The following is a 20,654-nucleotide window of genomic DNA, read 5'->3' as shown; positions in this document are numbered from 1 at the left end:
GTTACCGTAACGTAATGTTGTATATTATTCTGTAATTTTGCTAAGTTACATTTATATTTTTCTACCAATTTTATTACAATTATAGTATAAATTGAAATGTATTTTATAGGATACTTCGTCGATTTAAGAGTGGTTGTCTAGTATACTGTAGATATCTCTTTCTCGTAAAAGACATTTCCAAATACCTTCAAGAAAACACGGAATTTAAAGCTGTGGGTCAAAAGTCAAGATCTGCAAGCAATTGCTTCACAACAAAAGTCTCTATACAGTTAAATTATGTAAACTAAAAGTTTAAAAACAAATGTAAATGTTCAAAATCTACCTTGGGACGGACATCTGCGGAGAAAGCAGTCTCTTCAAACAGGCATTCTTCCTCCAGTCTTCTCATTACGCGTGCACCACACTACCCCACTTGACAACACAACACGCTTCTACGGGTGGTAGACACCAACTCAGCACAGGTACAGAGAAGCAAGGACCGACCAGTACAGGTTGGGAAACCTAATATTTAATTTTTACCCCCTACATGTTATCCTGAAAGAAGGTGAAGGTAATCCTAACATCTAAAGTCTCAAGTCTTCGATTCCGCTACATCGCTGTCGATTTCAATCGTCAGCGATCTTCGTCCTAAAGAACATTCGGAGTTAAAAAAAACCATTGGGTGTATAGGCGACTTCTTAGCAGACATCCCTCCTCTAAACAAGTTATTTACGTACAAAACATATAAAATAAAAGAAGTAGGTCTAAATGCATTCCATTTATTCGGTTATTGGAAATACAAATAAACTAATCTAATATGTCTATTTAAAAGCAATATGAAGCGTTTATATATTTTATTTTTTCTTATACAAAATAAACTTTAATTCAATTTTGAAATTAAATTAAACAATTGAATAAGGGACAAACTAGAAATTAGCAACAAAACTAAAGGATGCGAAAAACTGTCTACAGCTCTACACGAAATAAAATATTTCTTCCAACGATTTAGATTCTGGAAAGGTCCCCATAACACTTATAGCGTTGCCTCGTTGAATAGCAATACTTATTCTTTGGCGGAGGAAAGCCATAGAGCGAGAGTCACCGTTAAGTGCTGATAAATACTAGCCGATATCAGAAGTTAACAACTTCGCCTCGGAACACCATGGGCCCATAGATTCTACGGCGAAAACGACAAAATTATATCGATCCAGAAGATCTAGATACTTACTGCGTTTGTCACAGCAGATGCAGCGGCTGACCCAGCGAGTTTGGAAGTTTTGGGCAAATAAGACCATGGTGTTAAAGTTAAGCCATCTGGACGTTTGTCATCGGAACGATTTATGCCATTGGGTTGTAGGATGGTAGGAAAACCAGCAGAAATTAGGGCCCTTTTATTTTATATTTTATTGCGTTATTTTACGACGCTTTATCAACATCTAGGTTATTTAGCGTCTGAATGAAATGAAGGTGATAATGCCGGTGAAATGAGTCCAGGATCCAGCACCGAAAGTTACCCAGCATTTGCTCGTATTGGGTTGAGGGAAAACCCCAGAAAAAATCTCAACCAGGTAACTTGCCCCGACCGGGATTCGAACCCGGGCCACCTGGTTTCGCGGTCAGACGCGCTGACCGTTACTCCACAGGTGTGGACTATATATTTTAAAGCAATGCTCAATTACAGTAAACTATTTAGATTTACTTCAATTATTTTATTTACGTAACAAAAGGCGTAAATAACTTAAAGAAACGTATATTACAGTGATGGGAAACGTCCGTTAAAAAGACGCCTTCACACCTAATGGTATTTTCTTAACTCCAAATGCTCTATAGCAGCGTGTTTCAACCTTTTTCAACTAGTTGTACACTAAAGTTGTAATTTAAAATCACGCGGCATCTCACATAATCCGAACAAGTGGTTCCTAACGAGGAAGGGGATTTTTTTTTATAAAAACATATAAATTTATAAATTACGTTCTTTTAACAACGCTCGCAACTGTCGAAATTATATCAGCGTCGCCGATGTGCCGGAATTTTGTCCCGCAGGAGTTCTTTTACATGCCAGTAAATCTACTGACATGAACCTGTCGCATTTAAGCATATTTAAATGCCATCGACCTGGGCGGGGATCGAACCCGCAACCTCGGGCATAGAAGGCAAGCACTGTACCGACTGGGCCACCCAGGCCGAAAAAAACATGTAAAATACTCATTTTTGACACACCTACATGGAAACTGTTGTTTTTCCATAACACATTATTGATTAGAAAGTTCTTCTTTGCTGTACGCGTACAGCAAAAACATTGTCATGATTCACTTTTCCGTACGAATACCGCAAAGTTGTCATAGTAATATAAACAGCTATGACGAAACATTATGAAAACTATCACGTCTCAATATCAAACATGGCCAACTATGAACATAGAAATTGTAGTCAATGCCTCCTAGTGTACTAAAATGCTAACAGATAATCGTTATTTACAGAAACAGAAATAATATAAGCAATTTCATAGCCACAGCTTAACATACCATATAAGCAGACATACCTTTTGATTGAAAAAGGCAAGCATTACGTGTTCTGTTAATTCCATCTCGTTCGTTCTTAAAAAAAAAATCAAATCCCTTCTTGTATCGTTCTTTAGATTTTGTAGGTACCGGTATTAATTTAGATAAAGCCTCCTGAGAAACTCTTTCTTAATATCAGAACAAAATATATTTTTGATAAGCCATTTTGAGTTTTTGCATGGTTCAGAATACACAAGCCCTCACTATAGCTACACAACAATCATGACGTTATAATTAGACCTACTATATAGACAATGTAGTATTAGTAAGCACGCAGTGACTCCTAACCTATAAAAATCCCAATAGCTTGTAATTTATTTAATGAATATTAATTCACATAGTATTTCCACAGTCTAGTATATAGTCACGAAACTTGAGTTGTGAGGGTGCTAGGAACAATAGACTGTGCCGGTACTATTTCGCATTTTCTGTAATGAGGCGATATTAGCGATCCTAGTGGTCAGCAACTATCTATGGATGCATATTTATTACGTATTGAGCTTCGTGACTATATATATATATATATAATATATATACAGTGTTTTTCAAAAATACGGGGCATAATTTCAGGTATGTATTTCCCACATGCAGACAATCAAAATAGTTCATTACAACATGTGTCCGGAAATGCTTCATTTCCGAGTTATGGCCTTCACAACATTGAAATTCACCGGAACGTTTTTCTTTCCGCAGGTCGTTGTCATTACAGAAGATGTTGAAAATGTCCACCTCCTGCTTGAATACAGACCTCACATCGATGTCTCATTGACCTGCGAACATGATCCCAAACTCCAGGAGTATTGCGTATGTACTCAGAACATGCCACAATGCGATTCCGAAGGGAATCCAAATCAGGCACAGGAGACGAATAAACCAATTATTTTAAATGGCCCCACAAGTAATCTGAACATTGTCGCTGTGGGTACCTCTCCTGGTACAAACGACGAGCCAGCGCAGCATTGCCGTCCGCCTTACCGTACATGAAGTGTATCTCTGCCAGCTCTTGATTTGAATACATGTCGCACAGTCTAACGCCTACACAACACTGAATGTAACCTTCGCCTCGGAATGAACTGTCAGAGTGCCCTTTTAATTTCTCCTTTGACGGTAACGACCTGCGGAAAGAAAAACGTTCCGGTGAATTTCAATGTTGTGAAGGCCATAACTCGGAAATAAAGCATTTCCGGACACATGTTGTAATGAACTATTTTGATTGTCTACATGTGGGAAATACATACCTGAAATTATGCCCCGTATTTTTTAAACACCCTGTATAGACAATGTAGTATTAGTAGGCAGTGACTCCTACAAAAATCTCAATAGCCTGTAATTTATTTAATGAATATTAATTCACATAGTATTTCCACAGTCCTGTATATAGTCACGAAACTTGAGTTGTGAGGGTGCTAGGAACAATAGACTGTGCCGGTACTATTTCGCATTGTCCGTAATGAGGCGATATTAGCGATCATAGTGGTCAGCAACTATCTATGGATGCATATTTACTACGTATTGAGCTTCGTGACTGTATATACTAAGCTTAGACTGTGGTATTTCCATGTACTTGTGCAAAAAATATTGTAACTAGTACGAAAGTGTCTTTCGCGCACTGGTTTCGAAATTCCGGACTCGGGTAACGCCTCGTCTGTTAATGTCTCACTCGTACACTAAAGTATCACTTTTTGTTCTAATTAAATAACTACTTAATGGGGTTGGAGCGAAGCCCGCCAATTAGTACTTTAATTTTTCTTGCGTTTTTTACATTGTTAGCAAGAGGCGTTCACAAATCCAAAAATGTTTTCCTGATAATAGAATTGGGGTGTTGGGGGGGGGGGGCGAAGCCTCCAAATTAATTTTTTTACTTGGTTATTTAACGACGCTGTATTAACTAAGATGGTATTGGTGATAGTGAGATATTTGACGAGATGTTAAATTGTTAAAAACCACTGCTTGCTCATAAGAGCATTGTAACAATGTTTTAGCTGAAATGGTAGGAGGCAGCGCCAAATATACTATGATCTTTGTCTGTTTTTAAGAACAAAAATAACTTAACCTTACAAGTTCTATAAAATATCCTACTAGTAGTTAATTTGCCATTTTAACTTGAAAATTGTTTTTAATTCTGTCACATTGCAGCTTTTGTAACTGAGCAACTTATTGAATATAAAAAAAATTGTCGCTAGATGGCAGCTCCTAATGGTCAGTGAAGTCGCTTGTGGATATAGGCATAATATAAAGGTCATGTTACAGGTTTGACCACTGAATGAGCAGGCATGGATGCGTTCAAGCAGGCAGTGTTAAAAACATAAAATATTTTGAATTCATAGTAATACACATAAAGAGGCATAGTCAAACAACACAATTTTCTATATTTGTAACAATTATTTATTTCTCTCAACCACTTATTAAATATAATTACAGATAAATAATTAAATCATCAATACTATATTTTATTACATTTACAATTTACTTCTGCAGAATAAGTAAGTAGATTATAACAGGCATTGGATTTTTAGGTACTGTACTGAAAACGAGCAAGCCAATTGTAGCTAATGACGTCACTGACAAAGTTCGCGCCATCGACTATAATTGGCTACAGCTTCCACTCACGTAAGATCTGGGTAGCTTCACTAGATGGTGTTCGCTTTTCAAACACAAGTTCACATGAACAGTCTCAACTGTTATTTACAAATTACTACGCATGCTTCACCAGATTCATTCTTCAATCTATGTGACCCAGTTCTTCTTTGTTAGATGTTCGAGTCTTTTGAACAAGGCCTCAAAATGATTCTATCCGATATCATATACATTCAACTACCGGTATACCCGGGTTATTCTTAACTTTAAAACCTAAAAATCCAATCCCTAAGTAACAGATGCAGAAATAACCAGGCCGGTGACTTTGCTGTAAAATTTATTTGTACTCTGCAATTCACAATTCAGTTCAATTATTATTAGGTTGATGCATAAGTCCGTAGCATTTTTCGTCACCACAACATTGAGTTGTTAGGAAATTGTTTATTGTGTGTCATTTGGAGTGTTGTGCTTGTAAATACATCTTGAATTTTGCGGATTTGAAGAAAATTTGTACTATGTGTGGGCCAAAGAAGATGGAGTGTCGAGTGGAAAAAAAAAAAAGAACTCTTCCGACACATTCTTCTAGTTCACTTTTATAGAGAAGCAAAGCAGTGAAGGCAGTCGAAATATTTTTGCCATGTACCAGGAGAAGCTCATCAGAGAGAGCACAGCAAGAAAAAGGTTCTGTCGTTTCAACACACAACACCCCACACAAAATTTAGTGTTCATCCGCATAAGATGATGTTATACATCTGGTGGGATAAAGAAGGTGTTGTATAGCTACTATAAATTGCTTTCCCAGGAATGTAATCATAACTGCCAACAACTCAGACGCCTTGCGGCCGCAATTGAAGAAAAACGACCGGGAAGACTGCATCAAGTGCTGTTACAACACGATAATGCAAGCCCGCACTCCACTAACATGACGAAAGCAGCTATCCAGGAGCTTAGTTGGGAGATGATTCCACATCCTTCTCCCCATACTACCCCGATCTTGCTTTGATTTCCACTTTTTCAGTTCTCTATCCAACAGTCTTCAAGGGAACTCCTTTGATAACGAAGATACTTTACAAACTTGGCTTGACGACTTCTGTAACTCCAAACCACCAAATTTCTTCAGATATGGAATCGAAAAACTACCCCAGCACTGATAGAGAGTCATAGATAATGTAAGAATTGTAAATTATGTTTTATTTAACGACACTCGCAACTGCCGAGGTATTTCGGAATTTTGTCCCTCAGGAGTTCTTTTACATGTCAGTAAATGTACTGACATGAGTTTGTCGCATTTAAGCACACTTAAGGTACGGTCACACGTCGCTACTTTTGCAGCGCTGCAGTACAAAAAACTGCGCAACTCTCGTACTGCGACGTGTGAACAACGGTGCAACCCGAAAAGTAGCGGCTGCCGAACCTGCTGCCCGCTACTTTTCCATGCTGCGTGCAGCTTAAAAGTAGCGACGTGTGAACAGGGTTCTCAGGGTTGCAGCCGCAGCATTTTTGATATCGGTTTTGTTGAAACTTTTGCTGCGGTTGCAACCAGTGTTACCCCCAAATGTGCCAATGATACTTTTATTGTTTGGATATATTTTAATGTTAAATGTGATGAAAATAAATTATTTGTAACAGTTATTAAATATACAACACAGTCTGAGCATAACTGCTGACGATATAATTCATTTTTTAAATTTTCCGTAGCGTAGTTCCAAACAGGAGGGTTGCCAACATTGATTACGTGAATATAATGTTGGTTATCATTATAGTAAAAATAATGTCAATTTCTGAATACTAGATACGACAGAAAAGCAAATAATAGATAAGGAAGCTTTCGCATGAGTTTCTTAATAATCCGAACATAATCACAAAATGTATATTGAAAAGTCAACACGGAGATGGGAACCTGCAGCATGACTGCGGCTGCAAAAGTAGCGTCTTGCGTGTGAACAGACTCGCAACCTCCAGTTGCAACTTTTGCAGTACTCGGGTTGTGCAGCACGAAAAGTAGCATGCAGCACACTAGTTTTGGCTTACGTGTGAACACGACACGCAACTTTTGCAGCTGCAGTATAAAAGTAGCGCTGCAAAAGTAGCGACGTGTGACCGTACCTTTAAATGCCATCGACCTAACCCGGGATCAAACCCGCAACCTCGGGCACAGAAGACCAGGTCGACTAGATAATGTAGGAGAATACATTCATTCTTGTCTTCTGTTTATCTCAAATAAAAACTTTTGTCACAGCGAAAACATTACGAATTTTTGCATCCATCCAATATAAACATAACATGATATATTCATAAAAAATCTGACAAAGTACTGTTTTGAAAATCCTTAACAATTCTTTACCAAAACTTTCTAAATTAATTTATGCGTATTTACAAGTACAGCATTATATAATACTTTCAGATTATAAATAAATCTCAAGAGACATACAACAAAGTCACTGCGAGTGTATTCCACTTACAAAACTATGTCTTTTATTGCATAAAACATAATTTCTCCTGAACCACGTGGAATGAAAATGGAGGAAGGTAAACATATCCACATTCGTACATATGTAAATGGCAACGAGGGCATCTCTGACATATTTATCTGAAGCCCATAACATAATCGCACTTTAAGTCTCTTTTCTAAAATGACTCACTCAAATGCAAATAGAAACTTAAAAATATGCCTATCACATGAAACAGGAATGAACACGAAGTTGACATTTAAGAATGAGGCCATTTTGTGCTCTTTAAATATTTTCAGTACCATATTATTATACATCTTGATTACACAACTTTTAACACTATATCACTTCGGAATATAAAGTATATATTATATGCTTTGACCAGTTAATAAACTAGTAAAGAAAACCCACAACAACAACAACAACGCACATACAGAACACATCCAATCATCCAACATAATACAAACAAGCACACAGACTATTCAATATACCGATGAGCCAACAAGACTACAAAGAAGAGCTAAACTCAAACACAAAGCACAAGAAAACGGATACAACCTTAAGGGGAGAGGATGGTATTTTTTGGTGAAAAATGAGTAAATTTTCAGAAAAAAAAATTCTTTAAAATACTCTGTGATATGTGTGGAATACATAGTATAACATTTCGTAGGTATTTGTGCCTTTATCGGATATTGAGTCGCCATTTTTAAACTTTCTGCGTTATGGATTTTTAAATCACTCGCCCACTTTTATTGTTGTGTCCGGTAAATTAAATTTTCAAAAAATTTTTTTTTTCTATAAAATACCCTTTGATATGTGTGGAATGCATTTCATAACATTTTGTGGGTATTTGTGCCCTTATCGGATGTTGAGACGTCATTTTTAAACTTCCTGCACTATGGATTTTTAAATCACACACCCGCTTTTTCGGTTTCCAGTAACTTCATTTTTTTTTTTTTGCTACATTGCCAGACAAAAAGGGATATAATTTCTGAACTATTGAAGATACATGCATGAAATTTAGAACACACATTCTTTAGACTATTAGGAAACTTTTCTCTGTAACAGAATTTTGTTAATTGATTTCATTTTAAAAATACGTCCGTTTGTTTGCAAGAAAGAAAATCAGAACATTGTTATTAAATTTTAATTGTTTATTTTACCAACGTAGGGACTAATATCAAAATTCTGTTACAGACTATTTGTAGAACATGCTTTTGCAAATATATTGCAAAAAACTGTTTGAATCTATCTTTAAAAACGGTTTAGATATATCGGTTTTAGTATAATCCTGCATTGGGTATATTTTTTTCAAATTTGGGCCCCCAAATAATTTTTTTTTTATATATTTGTATTTGGTTGAGTTGCCACAGCTATGAGCTCTCTACATACAAAAAATTAATATTTTACTCCAAACAGGAAAAAAGTTAAAAAAAATACCATCCTCTCCCCTTAACCTAACAGATAATATAATACAAAATACAAAACATAATTACAAAAAACATAGGAATACAACACAAACACAAGAACACAAAAAATACATCACACTAACATACGAAAACGAAAACACACACAAGATTGCAACCTCATTCAAGAAATTAAATTTCAACATCACATACAGAACAGAAAACACTCTACAAAAGCATCTCAACACACAAACAAAGAAATACAACCCGACAGGTGTATACAAACTCACATGCAATAGCTGTAACAACTTCAACTTCTACACAGGCAGATCATTTCAAACACGTTACAAAGAACACATCACAGCCATAACCAAATCACAAAACACTTCCACATTATGCAGAACACATCACAAACACCAACCATACCTACAGCAACACAGACATAGCCATGGAAATTCTACATCTCCAACCGGAAAACCAGAAACTAAATACACTAGAACATGGATGGGCATCGTGCCTCACTTGAGAAATAATGCCTCACTGACCTTCACAGAGCTTATCGCTCTGAGTGACATCACCTTCACAGTCCCCGTCCCTCCCTCATGTAGCTCCTAGGCGTGGGCAGGTTCTATATCAGTTTCATAAGCAATATCAGTGGTGGCATAATGGCATTATCAAAGCAGTGTGTACGCGTTACAAAATGATTATTTCATGAGAAATGGGAGGAAGAGTTTTTTTGCTGTTTAGAAGGGGAGGACATACGATGTGTGTTATGCTCGAAAATCCTATTAGGCATTAATAAATTTAATATACAACGACATTACTCCTTATGTCATAAAGAACATGCTGAATTAAAAGGTAAGACAAATTAAATGTTATTTTTCGTACTATTCCGAAGAAAATTTATGATCATAACATTTGCATATATATCTACTAAATACGACATTACACCTTAAACACGCTGCATTAAAAGGTACGAGGAATTAAATGTTGTTTGTACGTATTATTTCCAAAAGAAATTTATAAAAAAATATCAAATTTGCGTAGAAAACGAAATATGATTTTCTGAAATTATGTTAGGTCGAGAACGTGCAAATCTATTAAGTAATCTTGATAAACGCCAGAATATTCAAGAAAATAAACGTAGATAATGTGATTGAATATTATTGGCTAGTTACGCAATTTCTCGCCTGTGATTTAAAGCAATTCAATGATGGAGAAATAGTAAAGAGGTTTATGATTAAAGCTGCCGAATTAATTTGCCAAATTGAATAAAAGTTTTCGAGAGTCTCAAGTTAACCAAGCGCTTTCCTAATAATTCACCACTGACCGCCTTAGCGATTACGATAAAGTGACGCAGGTCACAGCAGTTTATATTTCCCATCCTACTCTGCAGTCTCTTCTCCTAGTAAACAAACTATTTCAAATTGAGTGCCTCACGTAACCGAAAATTGTGCCCATGTATGCTCTAGGACAATACGAAATATATGGACACACAAAAACACACCCACACCAAATCCTCAACACACAACTCAATTTCAGAACGCACACACTATTTGACTCCACATTACACTACACAAACGCATCCTCACAGAAAACAGAATCAGAAGGTAGGAAGACCACCAAGTTCTGAAGATGGCCCCCAGGCCGAAACTTGTTAAGTAACACGTGAAAAAATATATATACTTTAAATTCCGAAACCATATTATTATTCTTTCCTAAGGCTACTATATAATTTCATCAAACAATTATCATGAATACTGGTTTTTCCCCTCCTATTTTACTTAAACGTGATATAAGGATATAATGTAAATATTCATGTCACAAAAAAAATATTATCTAAAATAGAATATTTCTCAATAAATTGCTACATACATTCATGGAAGACTGTGTAGTAACTTATATAATCTTGCATATTTCATATTTCGTACTCTGAAGCCAACAAACATATGCAGTAAACCCTTGATTTAATGGGCTATTGGGGGCGAAAGGATGTGTGTTGAATGGGAAGTATGTTAAATCGCCAATTATTAAAAACAATAACATAATGCTATAATTTGAACATATGAACATTACATGTTAAATCCACATACCATTTTTCTGAAGTCAATATCATAAAAATAGCAGATCACCACGTTATAGTCCACACCTGTGGAGTAACGGTCAGCGCATCTGGCCGCGAAACCAGGTGGCCCGGGTTCGAATCCCGGTCGGGGCAAGTTACCTGGTTGAGGCTTTTTCCGGGGTTTTCCTCAACCCAATACGAGCAAATGCTGGGTAACTTTCGGTGCTGGACCCCGGACTCATTTCACCGGCATTATTACCTTCATATCATTCAGATGCTAAATAAGGTAGATGTTGATACAGCATCGTAAAATAACCCCAAAAAAACCACGTTATACAGGACCAATGTACATTTTTATCTCACTATATAAGGCAGTTACCGGTACTTGGTTGAGATTTTTTCCAGGCTTTTCCCTGAATCCATTAAGAACAAATGCTGGATAACTTTCAGCACTCTGGACTCATTTCGCTGACATTATCATCTTCATCTCACTCAATGCTAGATAACCATAGTAGGGTTGATAAAGCACTGTAAAACAACCAACCAACAATATGGCGAGCTGCAGCTGGCAAACAAACGTAATGACAATTGCATGGCGGGAAATCGCATCACCATGTCACGCAGCACTACATTTTATTCTCATTAGAAAAGCCGTGCTTCGACCGGAGATCAGAAATAATAACAATAACAAAAAAATTAAATTAAAAAATAATATTAAAAAATGTCCTGTTAAATCCGGAGTCCATTGAATCGAGAGTTTACTGTTCTTTTTTACTCTTTATTTTAAATGTAACTGATTATCTTATATACAATCACACAAGTTACAATAAAACTATAAAACATTAAAAATTACTGTAACTAGTATACAGTATAACCACAATTTAATGTTCCCACACTTAACGAATTCCTGGATTTAACGAAAATTAGTTTCGGGACTCTCAAATATGTATAACATTATATACATATAACTTAATCTTTTACATGCCGATGATATCATTTTAATTTATGAGCAAATTTAATATTCATTCTTATTTCATCTATCGCAACAGCATATATTTACAGTTGTAATTGCCCGAATTTCAGTTTGTAAAATTATATATACTGAACATATAGACGTATACAGGGTGTATCACGAGGTTTTCCCCCAGTTTATGGAAGTGATTCCTGGTATTATTTGGAACAAAAAATGTAAATACAGTAATGGGGTGACATTCATAATTAAGGAGTTACAACAGATTTTCGAAACACGCCATGGTGTATTTAGCGCTAGACATGTTTGTGCAGGACTAACGATGTGTGGGGGGGGGGGAATTTAACGTTTTACAGTCCAAGGTATGGAGAATTCTTCATGAGAACGGACTGTATCCTTTTCGTGTGCAAAAAGTGCAGCATTTAGAACCACATGATCATCCAACCGTTTGCCTGCCAGATCCCCAGATTGCTGCATCTGGGAGTGGATGAAAGACACTGTGGCACCCTAGCAAACACGAGAAGAGTTGATTCAACGTATTCTCCATGCAGCAGCGACAATAAGAAACAAACATGTGAAGTTACAAAATGCTACACGCCAGTGGCATAGCGTCAATGTAACCTAAAAAGCTCAGCTTCCCCAATTAATAATACTTTCATAATAAGCCTGCAGTTTATGAACAAAATTATTGATTAATTTTAATAGAATTTATATTTACGCGTTAAATATTGTGATGCGGCAGCTCAGGATGATTTGTGATGCAGCAGTAAACAAGAAGCCTGCACACACCAGCTTCCAAGAAAACTGGTTCCTTTCACTCATTCTTCTGTGTAACCCACCCCGCAGATTTTCCATCCCTTTCTAACTAAACTATCCTGGTCTCAAGGCTCGCAAGAAGCTAGCTTTTACATTGCAAATAATTTAGTTTCCGAGTTATCCCTTTCGTGAGTTGTGTTCAGTTGAAGTGTTAGTGTGCACTGTGGCTGATATAATAAATAATGAGTGAAATAACAGTTCCTGACACTAATTTACTTGAATTTTTAGGACAATTCTATTATCAAGACTGACTTACGAACAAAAGTGCGATTTAAAAAACAAATGACCGTGTCTATTTGTTAGAGATATGAAATCATATTTTACTACATACCATTTGAGGTCATGCCTTATTGGTGTTACTTACGAGGTTCCGACCAACCTTCGGACTGCTGACTTGACATTGACTACTATTTATTTTAAGACTATATTTTTGTAATACGTTTTCTCATATGTACAAGAAAAACAACTTGAATTAGCTTCCCCTGCTCAAAATTTCATGCTACGCTACTGCTACACGCGCGGTTCACACCCGTGTGAGTCTTTGCCTTCAGATGCAGGGAGGAAATTTTGAACATTTGCTTTAAATCCACTCTAAATGCAAGAGACTGGTACAAAATGAAGCTCTTGTTTGTATTCCAACCATGATTTCCATTTTTGTCAGTGACATTCTCAAATAAAAATTTTTTTCAGTTTTTTTTTTCACATTGCTGGAACTCCTTAATTATGAATGTCACCCCATTACTGTATTCACATTTTATGTTCCAACTAACACCAGGAATCATCTCAATAAACCGGGGGATAACCTCGTGATACACCCTGTATATCAGGCAATTGTGGAAAATGCACGAAAAAGATTCATAACCATCACACTTCAAAGAATTATGATGGACTTTGAATCGGCAGATATGCAGGCCGCAAGACTTGCATTTCCCAGAGTTGAGATTAAGGGCTGTCTGTTCCACTTTTCACAATCACTGTAGAGGTGCATTGCAACAATGGGACTGCAAAGGGAATATATTACAACTGGCAGCCAGGTATGACAGCAAGCAAACTTGATTTTCGGTTTGCCTTTTGTTCTCGTGGATGATACTGAAGACACTTGGATTTCATAGCGGAATGTTGTGATGATAACTCACAGAAGTTAATAGATTATGTGGACCGGGTATACGTGCACGAGGAAAATGTTATGTTTTATTTAACGACGCTCGCAACTGCCGAAGTTATGTCAGCGTCATCAGTGTGCCGGAATTTTGTCCCACAGGAGTTATTTTACATGCCAGTAAATCTACTGACGTGAGCCTGTCGCATTTAAGCAGGTCACTTAAATGCCATCGACCTCAACTTCGGGCATAGAAGGCCAGCGCTACACCAACTGCACCAACCAGGCCGACTCGTGCATGAGGAAGGCCAAGAGCTCGGCCTCCGGAAATATGGAATGTGTATAATGCGTGAGTAAACAACGCACAAAAAATTCAGTGACAGGGTGGCATAACGAGTTTCAGAAATTAGTTTCTGTGTGACACCCTTTCATCTCGAAATTTTTGGATAAGTTAAATAGGACAGCAAGATAATGAACAAGATATTGTACGCCTGCTTGGAGGGCTAAGAAACGTAAGGCTGCTCCTGAACAAAACATACATCAAGAACCAGGAGGAAATAGTGTTCATTATGGGACTACAATACCAGAGGACAGTTGGACGTTTATTTAAGGACACTGGTCTAAAAACTGAATATTAATCCCAGTGAGCAAGCGGCTGAAAGTGGTAGTGAAGAGGAAGAAATGGAATAGTACCTGTGCAAATTACTTACAATAAAACTAATTGTAGCACTGAATTAAATAATGACGTAAGTACCAAAACACGAGAAATTGGGTTAATGGTAAAAATGAAATCTATATGTCAATGCCTATATAATAATAATAATCCGTGGCGCTACAGTCCACGAAGGGCCAAGACCGACCAGCTCATGGCCACATGCCGAAGCAGAGGTGGACGATCATCCAAGCAGAATGAAGGTATCGTGTGGTTAGCATGATGAGCCCCCTAGCCATTATAGGTGGTTTGCGTAACCGGATTTCGCTACCTATCATAACTCTCCAAGTGCATCACGATGCTGGGTGGGCACTGGTCCCATACACTGGCCGAAATTTCATGAGAAAATTTCTTCCCCCATGAGGACTCGAATCAGCACACATTCCATAACGCGAGTCCGAGGCAGGATGCCTTAGACCACGATGCCACGGCGCAGGACACCTGTTACGTATAAACTGGGCTAACTTCAAACACCAGGAGAAGTAGGTGAATGTTATTATAACAATAGATGGCAGTTGAGTTATGTACCCGGCATTGTTCCACGAAATATGAGCTATGTACCAGAACATATTTGAACTTGTTCAGTTGGCTATAGCAGTACGTGGTGGTGAGAAAACAGTTTTCAACGCAAATTTAAGCAGTGGAAGTTCTTAGTAATATCATAACGAATAGAAAGAAGTAGTGGTCGCACTCTGTTAATTCAAACGGCCGATACCGCGCAGCGCTAGTGCAGAGTTCGCTCAGTCTGTTCCGTGTGTAAGTACGTAAATACATTTAACGTAAGTTGCACTGTTTACCTTTCGCTCCATATACGTACGTAACTGGCATTGTACTTACAACATTAAGACTATTTGAAAGAAAAACACATTCATATACATCACACTGTAAAACAAATAATAGTTTAATATGTAAAACTTAACTTAGGGCTGCTTGTAGGCATGCAATATGTACTCACCAACAGTTACTTGTCCGACACTTTGGAGAATTTACGAGATGATTTGGCGGCTCTCGGAGCTTGGAGTTCTCGTCGGATTTGTTTCGTCCGGAAGAAGAACCGACATTTCATATAGTGAAAAATTAGTTTCGGTATGATATCCATGGCATGATCCAAGCAGCATCCTGTTCCCGGTGGCTGAATTACAATTGAGGTAATACTGGCTATGCACTCGTGAAATATGTCGCCCCACATTCCATCGCTCAATTTTTCTTTTATTGTCTGTTCTTTTTGCATAAGCAAATGAAACATGCACGCCCTACAACCCGGAACAAAACACGAAGGTATTGCTTCAAATATAACACGACAAAAACATAATAATCTCGTCCTTTAATAAATAAATCGTGAGAGCTACTCACTTGTCACTCGTGTACGAATAATTGCAGATTAGTGTATTGGCACTTAAAGTATTTAACGCACTTAATTACACTAAAAAAGCAAACGAAATGAACGAACACTCTACTGCTTCTTTTATGGATATTCGCTTCCAACTGAGCAATACCGATCGCAGCGCCACTAATTCTCTTGGTCACCATCGACAATGCTGAACAGATAGGAGTGCGCGCACTTCTTCTTTCTATTCGTTATGGTAATATTAAAGTGAAATTAAGGTGACTGAGACCATATCAAGAAAATGGCGTAAACGTGGAAGGAATGTGTGTAGTCAATACCACTAACATACAAATCACACAGGCTAAATGGATCAAAATTACATAGGATAGGCCAGGCATTGTACAAGTGAAGAGAACTCTTAATGATTTGGAAGCCTGGAGTGACATTTGGGTAATGAAGAAAAATGCTGCACCAAAAATAATTTTGTAGACCGATATTCCTCAACTGAAGTGCGGTAGCAAACTTTCAAAGGAAAAAATAAACAATCTAACAGCTATGTTGCCATTCCTGAAGCCTGAGAACAGATGATTCTATGAACAGTTGCTTGAACAAGAGTGACGCTTAACATTGTACTGTGTTAAAGGGTGAAATTATTTAGTTCTGTAATATTTGATTAATATCTCTGGTACATACATCATATTATTCATTCTGTTCCTAGTGGACGTACCCCATTATTCATGTAAATACTTTGGTATTTACGTAGTTTCACTTCTTTCAATTTGCAATTTAAATTGCAGAAGAATTATTCAATAATATTGGGAATTACAAATAGGGATTAAAGAATTATAGCTAATGATTAAATCATAATTTTTCTGTATATGTATTCATGATTATATTTAATTTAAACAGTTTTTTCTTTCCTGAATAAATATGATTTTGGTACTTAAATCGTTATTTATTTCAATGCTACAATTATTCCTTCCATTTCATTTTATTTTGAGGGTATAACAACCGAAGTAGGTACCAATATACCATAATTACCCAAACCCAAAGTCATTACCAATGTGGAGTGACCCAAAAATACCAATGACCGAAAAAGCGTGGCCCAAGTGTAAGGTACCAAAAACGTGGGACCAAAACAGCTGCTAATCATCTAACTGGTCATTCATTCCATAATTGTCGTCACCAACATCATTGAATCCACGAATATAACAGAGTGTTCTGGTTGGTGAAAATGTCCATTTACAGCCCTGTAATTATTAAAATGTGTTTTGTAAAATTTATTTCATTAAAGTTCGATGTAACGGATTTATAAGTGTGCATTGTATATCGTTATTCATACCAATTACATTTTTAACAATTTTGTTACATTTATAGTCCCGGACTTTGGACTTGTATAATGTTTCAAAGTGAACTTTGTTTAATTCTAATTGGTGACTCCTGGGTTATACTGTATGTATGGACCCACATAACCGTAAAATTACAATATTGAGAGATTAAGACGAAAATCAGAGATTTGTGAATATTTTGTTTTCTTCATCAACTAAGTCAATTTCAAACTGAAACCACAAATGAGATGATATGTTTACTATTATTGCTGCCAAAAGTATATCAGTAGGTCCATATTAAACATTTTGCATTAAGTCACATCAAATATTATTAACTTCAAGAATTTGAACCCGAACTGCGTCTATTTTCGACATTATTTAACATATTAAAAAAAAAACAATGGTTTTACAGCCATGATTAGAAAACTGTAGGCCTACACTAAAATTTATGAAAACATAAGAAGGAAACATACGTTAAAGAACGACCTAAACAAATTTGGATTCAATAGTAACAGAATAGAATTAATCGTTAAAATTATTTTTAAAAATATATGTTGAGTGTGATTCACATATCTGGGAAATTCAGACTTTGGTTTATAAAATACTTAAATATTCGTTATAAATATTCACATGTCTCTAAACAAAATTTCTTGCCCATTTACATTACTACCTCTTAAGATGAATAAATGTAATGTTCAAGGAGAAAGTCTTTCATATGCCCAACCGTTGTTCCCCTGATGTAACAGGACTCCATCAGGTGTTTCTCCAGACTTCAATTTCCTGAATCGAATTCTGTCATGTAATCTGTCTGTCTGACCTTGCCAGAACTCTATTACTTCAGGTACCACTAAGAAGCCTCCCCTGCAACAGGACAAAGTATTTTATACATTCCAATTCTCTAATAGAAATGTAATCATAGCTCATAAAACAACTACTGCTAACAAAAAGTTACATTCCATTGGATCAAATTTCTGCATACAGTAAAACCTCGATAAGACGCGACCGCTTATTACGCTATCCCGTGTAATACGCTTTTTTTTGTCCGGTCCCTGCACATTTCATATATAACGCCTTTATAAAATACCCTGTTTGTTGTGCTCAAGTCCCGCATAATACGCTGTTTTTGTGGAATATTTTCGATCTAATTTTCAGCAATGAAACATCTTGGTCACTGAACTCACTGGTGTCATTACCTGAAAAGTATTGGTATTCGACCCTTTACCTGCACATTTAAACCTTCATACTTCATACCTTAGTATACCCCACCCTCTTGTTATGCTCTCTTATTTGACTCTTTACCTCCCCGCTTAAAGCCTACATACAGTTACAATACCTCACCTTCTTGCTAACCCTCTCTCTCAAGCAGCATTCCTCACTCGGCCATAATAAAATTCTGGAAATTTTTGCTGGGCAGTTTGTTGTCCTTTTGTGTATTGAAATGTCTGTGAATGTGATTACAATGAGTGTTAAATGAAAAGCCCTTTCTGTGTCGGAAAAATTGGAAATCTTACGAAAGTACAATGAGAACAGTACTCTTACTCAGAAACAACTCTCTGATTCATTAGGAATCCCATCATCGATATTAAGAACGATAATAAAAAATCGCGACTCAATCACTACAGTTGCGACGTTGTCGGGAGGATGTAATCGCAGGAAACTGAAGTGTGGTAAACATGAGGACTTGGAGAACACGCACATGGCAAACAACTATAAGTGACTTTTTTTTTTTCCGAAAGAATTAAGTACAGTACATATTGTAAATGTCTTTAACGTACAGTACAGTAATTACATAATGGAGTAATACTACAGTATATTACGTTTCATGAATCATGTATTTCAATAAATAAAAATGCTAATAGATACTGTATATAAGTCCAAATTAGTATACCTGCCTAATACGCGGTCCCGGTTAATACACGGTTTACACCCGGTCCCTTGAACAGCGTCTTATCGGGGTTTTACTGTATTTGAAGGACAAAACTAAAATACTTTCAATCACTTATTATCATAATACACTGCTCTCTTAAATTGACTGAGCATATTGGGTATTAAATCAATGACTTTCCTAAAACACGCTATGAACTATTTCATATAAAACAATTTTCATCTCGAAAAGGGAGGAAAAACGAAAAAAATTGTATGAAACTTTTTTGTTTAGCATATCTCAAAGAATAACCCACTGAAATTAATGATATTATTCAGGGTTCATTGAACGGGTTACATCAGCTGCTTGTCTATGCGGATGACGTGAATATGTTAGGAGAAAAATCCACAAACAATTAGGGAAAACACGGGAATTTTACTGGAAGCAAGTAAAGAGATAGGTTTGGAAGTAAATCCCGAAAAGACAAAGTATATGATTATGTCTCGTGACGAGAATATTGTACGAAATGGAAATATAAAAACTGGAAATTTATCTTTTGAAGAGGTGGAGAAGTTCAAATATCTTGGAGCAACAGTAACAAATATAAATGATACTCGGGAGGAAATTAAACACAGAATAAATATGGGAAATGCCTGTTATTATTTGGTTGAGAAACTTTCATCATCCAGCCTGCTGTCAAAAAATCTGAAAGTTCGAATTTATAAAACAGTTATATTACCGGTTGTTCTGTATGGTTGTGAAACTTGGACTCTCACTTTGAGAGAGGAACAAAGGTTAAGGGTGTTTGAGAATAAGATTCTTAGGAAAATATTTGGGACTAAGAGGGATGAAGTTACAGGAGAAAGGAGAAAGTTACACAACACAGAACTGCACGCAATGTATTCTTCACCTGACATAATTAGGAACATTAAATCCAGACGTTTGAGATGGGCAGGGCATGTAGCACGTATGGGTGTATCCAGAAATGCATATAGAGTGTTAGTTGGGAGGCCGGAGGGAAAAAGACCTTTAGGGAGACCGAGATGTAGGTGGGAGGATAATATTAAAATGGATTTGAGGGAGGTGGGATATGACGATAGAGAATGGATTAATCTTGCTCAGGATAGGGACCTATGGCGGGCTTATGTGAGGGCGGCAATGAACCTCCAGGTTCCTTAAAAGCCAGTAAGTAAGTACTCAGGGTTCACTCTGTACATAAAGGACTCATTACTTCCACAATGAAGTCTGCTGATCCCTGTCAAGTTCCAGCAAGCTCTAACATAAAAAAAAATAATTTTTGGCATTCACATATCTGCCTAAATCTACACCTCCGTTTTTCTTATTCTATCTTTCACAATTCGCAGTTTCCTTGTGCATCTTTATATGGCTGTAACTGTCAATTATGTTAACATTATCATCATTCAGCATTCTGCCCAAGGGCAGGTATTTCACTGCAAACCCAGATTTCTCCAATCTTTCCTATTTTCTGCCTTCTTCTTT

At 36.7% G+C, this 20,654-nt stretch overlaps 1 protein-coding gene across 4 annotated transcripts in view; it reads right to left on the bottom strand.

Annotated features, from left to right (window-relative positions):
• Window positions 1–4,902: 4,902 nt before the first annotated feature.
• LOC138701158 (pyridoxine/pyridoxamine 5'-phosphate oxidase-like) overlaps window positions 4,903–20,654 on the bottom strand; it is a 31,202-nt gene continuing 15,450 nt past the window's right edge. For all 4 annotated transcript variants that reach the window (XM_069827774.1, XM_069827775.1, XM_069827776.1 and 1 more), the window contains one exon: window positions 4,903–18,151. In XM_069827774.1, coding sequence (XP_069683875.1) covers window positions 17,986–18,151 — 166 coding nt within the window. In that variant the 3' untranslated portion in view covers window positions 4,903–17,985. The remainder of the gene's footprint in view (window positions 18,152–20,654) is intronic.

Source organism: Periplaneta americana, chromosome 6 (assembly GCF_040183065.1).
Source record: "Periplaneta americana isolate PAMFEO1 chromosome 6, P.americana_PAMFEO1_priV1, whole genome shotgun sequence".
NCBI lineage: Eukaryota > Metazoa > Arthropoda > Insecta > Blattodea > Blattidae > Periplaneta > Periplaneta americana.
Note: the sequence above shows the minus strand (reverse complement) of the source record. Positions and strands in the feature narration are given on the sequence as shown.